The 9524-nt window shown below is 36.1% G+C and overlaps 1 protein-coding gene across 1 annotated transcript in view; it reads left to right on the plus strand.

Annotated features, from left to right (window-relative positions):
* Positions 1–9524, plus strand: part of LOC106464642 (Down syndrome cell adhesion molecule-like protein Dscam2) — a gene marked incomplete at its 5' end in the record, with an annotated part of 78554 nt that overhangs the window by 48235 nt on the left and 20795 nt on the right. Inside the window, 3 exons of the mRNA XM_022392388.1 lie at positions 1649–1652; positions 3494–3592; positions 5272–5457. Of these exons, the coding sequence (XP_022248096.1) occupies positions 1649–1652; positions 3494–3592; positions 5272–5457 (289 nt within the window). The remainder of the gene's footprint in view (positions 1–1648; positions 1653–3493; positions 3593–5271; positions 5458–9524) is intronic.

The raw sequence follows: 9524 nt of genomic DNA on the forward strand, positions 1-9524 counted from the left end.
GGTATACTACCTCGATTCCTTGGGTTTAAGCTAACTATACTAGCTTAAACCCAAGGAAATGAGGTACTATACTAGCTTAAACCCAAGGAATTCAGGTAATAAACTAATTTCAACACAGAGAATTAAGGTACTATACTAGCTTAAACTCAAAGAATAAGGTATTGCACTAGCTTAAACTCAGAGAATGAGATACAAAACTAGCTAACACCCAGTGAATGACGTACTATACTGGCTTAAATCCAAGTATTGAGGTACTATATTAGCTTAAATTCAAAGAATGAGGTACTTGCTTAAACCCAGTGGCTGAAGTACTACACTACTTTAAACACAAAGAATTGAGGTACTATACTAGCTTAAAACCAGGAATTGAGGAAGTATACTAGCTTAAACCCAAGGTATAGAGGTACTATACCAGCTTAAACCCAGTGAATAAGGTACTATACTAGCTTAAACCCAAGGAATTCAGTTTTATATTAGCTTAAACACAGAGAATTGAGGTACTATACTATCTTAAACCCAAGGAATTGAGGTACAATATTAGCGTAAACTGAGGGAATTGTTGAGATACCATACTATTTAAGCCGAAGAAATTGTTGAGATACCATATTAACTTAAACACAGATAATAGAGGTGCTATACTAGCTTAAACCAGTGGCTGAGGTACTATACTAGCTTAAACACAGAGAATTGAGGTAAAAAACTAGCTTAAACTGAGGGAATTGTTGACATACCATATTAACTTAAACACGGATAACTTAGGTACTATACTAACTTAAACCAGTGGCTGAAGTACTATAATAGCTTAAACACGGAGAATTGAGGTACTATACTAGCTTAAACACAGAGAATTGAGGTACTATACCAGCTTAAACCCAGTGAATTGAGTTACTACACTAGCTTAAACCCAATGAATAAGGTACTATACTAGCTTAAACACAGAGAATGATGTACTATACGAGCTTAAACACAAGGAATTGAGGTACTATACTAGCTTAAACTGAGAGAATTGATGACATACCATACAATTTTAGTCGAAGAAATAGTTCAGATACCATACTAACTTAAAACCGATGAATCAGGTACTATACTAGCTGAAACCCAGCGAATTGAGGTATTATACTAGTTTAAACACAGTAAATGAGATACTATACTAGCTTAAACACAGTGAATCAGGTACTATACTCGCTTAAACCCAGGGAACTGGGGGTGCTATACTAGCTTAAACACAGTGAATGAGGCACTACACTGGTTTAAACCCACTGAATGATTTACTATACTAGCTTAAACGCTAGGAATTGAGATAATATAATATCTTGAACCCAGAAAATGAGGTACTACACTAGCTTAAACTCAGTGAATGAGGTACTATACTAGTTTATCTCCAAGTAATTGAGGTGCTACACTAGCTTAAACCCAGTGAATGATGTACTATACACTTTAATTCATTGAGTTTAAGCTAGTATAGTACCTCAGCCACTGAGTTTAAGCTAGTATAGTACCTCAGCCACTGAGTTTAAGCTAGTATAGTAACTCAGACACTGAGTTTAAGCTAGTATAGTAACTCAGAAACTGGGTTTTAGGCTAATATAGTACTTCGGTCTCTGGGTTTAAGGTAGTCTAGTACCTAAGTGATCTGTGTTCAACTTAGTGTGGTATGTCAACAATTTCCTCAGTTTAAGCATGTATAGCACCTCAATTCCCTGGGTTTAATCTAGTTCAAACTCTCAACCTTCCGCAAAATTAACATGTACAGTGCAAACTTGTACTGCTTATAAAGCAGGTCTACAAAATAATTGCACAATTAAAAAAGTTACACTCAGTACAATTCCAATTATAATAGCAATACCACGAAACCAATTCCTCAATGTAAAATGAAACGGCTGGAGAATTAAAACAAAACAAAACAGGATGTCAGAAAGCTTATCGGATGTATTATTCCACGACACATAAAAACCGGAAGTACAAAACAACATCAGCCAAAGTAAAAACCGGAAGTACAAAACAACATCATCAAGTAAAATATGGAAGTATAACACAACATCATCTAATTAAAAACCGGAAGTACAAAACAACATCATCAAGTAAAATATGGAAGTATAACACAACATCATCTAATTAAAAACCGGAAGTACAAAACAACATTAACCAAGTAAAAAAAATAACATCGATACCAGTATAAAACGTGGAAACTGAACAGCAAATGCGAGAATCCAACCAGACATCTTTCTCCCTGCGTATACTCAAGAATTTCAACCTCAAACACCAATATCTTTGTGATATGGAATCGAAGAACCTATCTGGTCTACATCTGTCACCACTAATGTTGTATTTACGATTGCAGGATTCCCGGGTTACTACTTATATAGCACTACCTCATCAAATTACGGAACTTAGCAGAAACCAACAAACTATGCTAGAAATATACCACAGGACATATATCATACAGATTTTAGACTAATATACCACAGGAGACATATCATACACAATTTGGACTAATATACCACAGGAGGCATATCTTATACACAGTTTGGACTAATATACCGCAGGAGGCATATCATACACAATTTGGACTAATATACCACAGGAGGCTTATCATACACAGTTTGGAATAATATACCACAGGAGACATATCATCCACAGTTTGGACTAATATTTGTTTGTTTGTTTTGAATTTCGCGCAAAGCTACACGAGGGCTATCTGCGCTAGCCTCCCTAGATTAGCAGTGTAAGACTAGAGGGAAGGCAGCTAGACATCACCACCCACCTCCAACTCTTGGGCTACTCTTTTACCAACGAATAGTGGGATTGACCGCCACGTAATAACGCCCCCACGGCTGAAAGGGCGAGCATGTTTGGTGTGACGGGAATTCGAACCCACGACTCTCAGATTGCGAGTCGAGCCTTGGACTAATATATCACAAGAGACATGTCATACACAATTTGAACTAATTTTCAAAGTGAATGAATGGTAAAGTGATAAGTAAGTTGGTCATCATAATGTACATTTAAAAGGACCAGTTTTAACGACTTGAATTAACATTACAATACAGAGTATAACAACTACCAAGCATCAGTAGCTGCCTTAACAAATAGCATGGTATGGTATTTGACCGTTCACATTGCTGAGAAACGGAATCGCTGACCGTTCAGTACATTTCAATTGTTTGTTTGTTTTGAATTTCGCGCAAAGCTACACGAGGGCTATCTGCGCTAGCCGTCCCTAATTTAGCAGTGTAAGACTATAGGAAAGGCAGCTAGTCATCACCACCCACCGCCAACTCTTGGGCTACTCTTTTACCAACGAATAGTGGGATTGACCGTCACATAATAACGCCCCCACGGCTGAAAGGGCGAGGATGTTTGGTGGGACGGGGATTCGAACTGCGACCCGCAGATTGCGACCTAACCACCTGGCCCAGAACATTTCAATACTTTATAAATAAATAAATACTTGGACACATTATTTCTTACCTTTTCCTCATGTTTCCTCCAGATCCTCCTATGTCTCCTACTTTGCGTGTCTCGACCTCCTCGACTTCTTCTGTTGAAATAGCGTGGGACGAAAACACCAAGGACAGCAACCCCGTTACAGGTAAAGTATGTTTATTTCTACGTATGTAGTTAATTTGAAAAATTATCTTTATGTAAAGGGAAAGAAAAAAATTGATCCACAATCTACATATGTTTCACCGAGATAACGGATAATTTTAGATAAATTTTCCATTTTTAAAATATTCCTCCGACATTCTTTTAATGCGTTTTAGATAGACTGTGTGTTGTACAGCTTTATATCTTCTATCCTAATAAAATATTAACATGATTTATTACAACATAGAAGTTGTGAAGATGGAGAAACAGCTAATCCTTCTATTTACAATTGTTGTTGTATCAAATGGCTTGTATAAATAGTGTACCGACCACTGCTGTGTTAGTTGTATCCCAGCCAGTCAGAAGAGCTCTGGATTGAGCGAAACGCGTCGTAGGCAATGGATATGATAAATATGGTATGGTTGGAATACTATAATTATTATACACTCTTTAATTCTAGAAACTAAGGGACTAGATAAAAAATGTAATAGTCCTAACACTGGTAGCAGATTCATCTCAATTGCTTAGCTTTTTTAACAATAACATGTTAATCATCTGTTGTTTTGCACATTCTGTTGCTACGAATCGGTTTCACGAATTTCTCTTCGCGTACACCTAAAAGTATCTTTACCATATACCTTTTTTATAAACACGGTTTGTCCGTACATTGTTATTAGCACCGAATTTAAAAGATGTACTTTTATATGCAATCAAAGGCTAGTTTAAACATATACTTTATATGTAACCAAAAGTTATTTAAAAGATATACTCCATATGTGGCCAAAGGTTATAAAATGTGACAACAAAGGGTTTTAAATTTCAACAACAAATTGCTACTAAAAACTATTCAAAGATTGGTAGATCAATTTCATAGTTTTGGTTCCTTTTAAACTGTGATATACTTTTAGTACTATAGCAAAGATTGAATAGTATGTCTTACAGGCTTACTTTATATGTAATCGGACGCTTGTTTTACAGGAAACTGGACAACTTGTTTTACCATTATACTTTTACTATTAAAATCCGGTTACCTCTAAAGTCACTACAGTTTTTGTTTGTTTGATGTTTTGAATGGAAACGTTTGTCGTAAGTGAATCGCGTGTTATTTGTTTCAGATGTTGTTCTTACCATTATAAGACAGACTAACTACTAGGGTTTCGAAATGGTTTATTTAAGTGTTTTACACTCACTTTGTTGGTCTGTTTGTAGTAAGCCCGGCACGGCCAGGTGGTTAGAGCGCTCGACTCGCGATCTGAGGGTCGCAGGTTCGAATCCTCGTTACAAAACATGCTCGCCATTTCCGCCGTGGGACTGTTATAATGTGACGGTCAATTCCACAAATCGTTGGTAAAAGAGTAGCCCAAGAATTGGCGGTGGATGGTATTCATTGCTAAATTAGGGATGGCTAACGCAGATAGCCCTCGTGTAGCTTTGAGCGAAATTCAAAACAAACCAAACTTGTAACAACAAGCTATTCATTTTACTACAAGCAGGATAAACTAATAAGACCTGTAACAGCTTCACTTTGTGTTCGAACACAGGCTAATTGCTCTACTACAAGCATGATAAAGCTGATAAAATCTGCAATAGCACACTTTGTTTTCTAACACAAGTTATTTGCTCTACTACAAGCAGGATGAAGCTGATAAATCTGTAACAGCTTCATTTTGTTTTCGAACACAGGCTATTTGCTCTACTACAAGCAGGACAAAGCTGAATGGGAGGAGAGGACGTTATCTGGACAATCTAAGCGATACACAGTTACAGGTTTGAAGTGCGGGGCTCGCTATCAGCTCTACCTCTTGGCCTTCAATTCTGCAGGAAAAGGAGAACCAAGCAATGTCATAAGTACCAAAACTGAGGGCATGGGTGAGAATTTATGGAAGATTTAAAGTGGATATATATTTATAAGTTACTACAGTAACTTAAAACCATACTAGCTTAAGCCGAATAAATTAATGAGATTTCATACTAACTTAAACCGAAAGAAATGTTCAGATACCATTATGTTATGTTAGTTTAGCATCTAGACTACAATGTGTGGTTGAGGGTTTGATCTGTTATGTTAGTTTAGCATCTAGACCACAACGTGTGTTTGAGGGTTTGATCTGTTATGTTAGTTTAGCATCTAGACTACAATGTGTGGTTGAGGGGATATTTAAAAATAGAGTTTGTTTAATTTTTTCCGGCCTTAAATTACCTGAATTCCTTCACTTTCGAAGTCAACCTAGTAAGAAATTGGAATATTCTGATACTTAGTTTCAATATGTTTAATTTTGCAAGTGTTCCAGATTATCCAAGTTATCAGTTTTGGAAAATTTGATTCGTCTACTTTCTAGTCAACCCAATCAGAAAATGGAATATTCCAACACTTAGTCTTAAATATTTCGTTTGACACTTGTTCCATTTTTGTTAATTGTATATTTGGATTCACATCCAATTCCCGATCATTCAACTATGCGATTAGAACGTTATTCTATCTTCTATGATCAGGTGTGTAGAATGTTCAACGAGCAATATTACGGATTCGAGAATGCACAGTTTGTGTTCCGTTGCCGTAAAATCGCTCTCTACACTTTGGAAGCATGGGAACGTTATAAGACTGATGGCCAACTCCAACTATTCAATTAGAGTATCCCAAAACATGACGCATGACACTGTTGACTCGCTGACTTCTAGTCTGTCAATTCCAAATTCGGGATGGCTAGCGCGGATTACCGGTGTGTATCTTTTCATGAAAATCCTAAGTAAACCAAACTGCCAGTTCCCAGTCACAACTACAAATCAACGAATGTTTTCTTAGGAAAAACATCCAAAGAAAATGGAATCACGGCAGTTATATTTGGCCACATATCTCTGAAGTCCCTCATGGCAGTTCCAATAGACTTTGGTTCCTCTGGTTTGTTTAAACATGGTCTTGAGACCCGTGGTCTTTGTACGGGGGAAAGTTTGTCAAGGTATGTGGTCTAAAACATTATCTCACGGTCTTTTACAAAAGCTACTTACAATAGAAACTGCAGTGTATAATGATGACCATCAGAGTGACCACACATGAGGATCAAAGTTATAGTTCCAAGAACAAGGAACCTGGACCATCGTTCTCATAAAATACTAATAACCCTTAATAGACTTCGTACGTGTCACCTCTAGTTGTATTGAGTAACGTAGCTTTTTCATTTACACTAGTGAATTTATCTTGAATGTGAATATTTCATCACTTTTTTATTAACAAATTAAACTGTCCCTCTTTCTAGAATCTCAAATATAACCAATGTTGAATATGATAGCCTTCTCCACACTTTCGTTTTTGGACATATTCGTTCTAACAGTTTTCAGTGCTTATATTAAAAAGTATCACAAATTCAGGGCTCCCAGTGACTCAGCGGTATGTCTGCGAAGTTACAGCGCTAGAATCCGGGTTTCGATACCCGTGGTGGGCAGAGCACAAATAGCCCATTGTGTAGCTTTGTGCTTAACTACAAACAAACAAACACAAATTCAGGTATACAGATAAAGAAAAATGAAAACATTACCAACATTATACTTAACGAGTATGTCATGACAATGATACTACAGCAATATTGTTGAAGAACAACAGTCGTAAGACAGTATATTACTGCAGGCTTAAGGTAAGGTAAAGAAACGCGTAGTTGCTTGGCGTAGCACACGTATTGTTGCGCAGACCAAAGTAACGTGGACATTTTGGATTCATTCCCCATCACTACGCTAACAAGATGTCTAAGACTAACACATCGGTGTTTAACACAACGTATCATACAATACTTATATAACCTTATATTATATGCAAAATACACACATATATATAAAATGATATCGAATAAAGATGAATTACTCAAAAACAAACAATATTTTCAATTTTCTCTTATAAAGAATAGATGTATTCATGTACGTCTTAGCCTGTCAATTCATAATTACGGAGGGCTATGCTTAAATAGCCCCTTTGTAGCTTTATTCAAAATTCTGAAACAAACAACCAAAAGTTAAATGAAAACTTTTGGCACAGACCTTACTCCCCCTAACTAAGTATTAAACCATTTCGTATATTCTATTGTTTAGTGCTATTTTTCGTATTCTGCATGGGACTTTAACTTCATCACAATCTCACTTCAGTATTTCGCTTCGAATTGCTTGGAGCAGCCACCAGGTGTTAATGCTGCCAAAAAAAAGGAAAAATGGTTTTAATATATCATAAAATAAGAAGACACGTTGTGGTCTAGATGTTAAACTAACTTAACAGTTCAAACTCTCAACCACACGTTGTGATCTAGATGTTAAATTAACATAACAGATCAAATCCTCAACCACAAATTGTAGTCTAGATGCTAAACTAACATAACAGATCCAAGGACACAGCATCTTACGTCACCTATAACAGAAATAGAAACTTTGTAAAATTGAGTGTTTTAAGTTATAAATCGGTTTGGTAACAGTAGGTAAGATCTGTTTAAACTTACAGTTTAATGTTATCTATCTTGTCTTAATTTACCGTCTGAAGAAATGTACAAATTTTTAGTTTACGACATATTTTGTGATTCAACAATCTTAATTTTAGTTGGTACTAAGGTTTTGATAATGTCTAGAGCTCAGCATCTTCACTTTGATTTGGTCAGGTAAGTCGTCTTACCCTAGTGCTTAGAAGTGTCTTGAATTTAATGTTTTGCTTTCGATTTGATAGGTTAAACCTTAGCTTATATTTTGGTACAGTCGGTCTTATACTGTGTTTTGGTAGAGCCAATTTTGTAATAACATTCAGTGGGATCAAGTTTAGTTTATCATTTGATACAGTCAGCCGTACAAGCCACTTTACTGTTTAGTATTGCAAATCTTGGATTGTCGTTTGGTTATGCCAACCTTGGTTCACCATTTCGTACAGTCATTCTTATATTATTGTATGAAGGAATCAATTGTACATCGCTTCTTGATGGTTTGGTCAATGTAAACTTATCATTTGGTAGAGTCAATCTTATTTTACCGATGGTTACAGTGAATTATATTTTACCTATCGGAAGAATCTCTGTTAATGTACTTTTAAGTTGGGCCTATCTTAACTTACCATTTGGTAAGGTCTGCACAAGGACTTCATCAGAGTAAGGACCAGCTCCTTTGCTGTTGAAGGCCTGGACTACGATGTTGTATTTGGTGAAACGATGGAGGTTATTCACTTGTGTTTCATCCACGTGAGTTTCACCATCTAGGCTTAGTGTTTTATATACATACGAGTCCGCTGATCCTACTTTTTTGTAGCCAATGTAGTAACCTTTAAGTTCTCCAAATCTGACCTCTGGACGTGGTGGCTGGAATAAAAGTCAGAAAATCAAAAAACATTCACTTAAGAGGGAATCGTCGTCAAAAGCAGAAAGACTAGGGAATATGGTAATATCTAGTAATTTACAATTATAAGAACGAACATTGGTCACTTACTATACTACAGAAAATTAACAAAAACTAGTCGCAAATATTCATAAAATTAACTAAGAACTAGTCGCGAACATTGGGAATAATAACGAATAATAGCAAACATCCAGAAAAATAGCAACAAAAATTATCGCAAATATTCATAAAAATAACTAAAAATCAGTCGCAACCATTAAGAACAAAAACTAAAAACTAGTCACAAACATTGAGACAATAACTCAAAACTTTCAGAAAAATAGCTCAAAAGTAGTCACAAACATTGACAATAATAGTAACAATTAAAATTCGATGACGAGGAACCCACTTTGAGACTAATAATGGCTGGAAACGGCTTGAATGGGTAATGAAGAAAAACTTTAATATAAGTTTAACAAAAACTCGAGGTTCTCACGCGCGGTCGGGAAATTGGGAGAAACCGGTAAAACTATGTTTCAAGGTGAGGGCAGCCCTTAATTTTTCAGTGTTTGAGCTGGAAAATTACATCATTAAGTTTTTCAAGC

The sequence above is a fragment of the Limulus polyphemus genome, unplaced genomic scaffold (assembly GCF_000517525.1).
Source record: "Limulus polyphemus unplaced genomic scaffold, Limulus_polyphemus-2.1.2 Scaffold1708, whole genome shotgun sequence".
Classification (NCBI taxonomy): domain Eukaryota; kingdom Metazoa; phylum Arthropoda; class Merostomata; order Xiphosura; family Limulidae; genus Limulus; species Limulus polyphemus.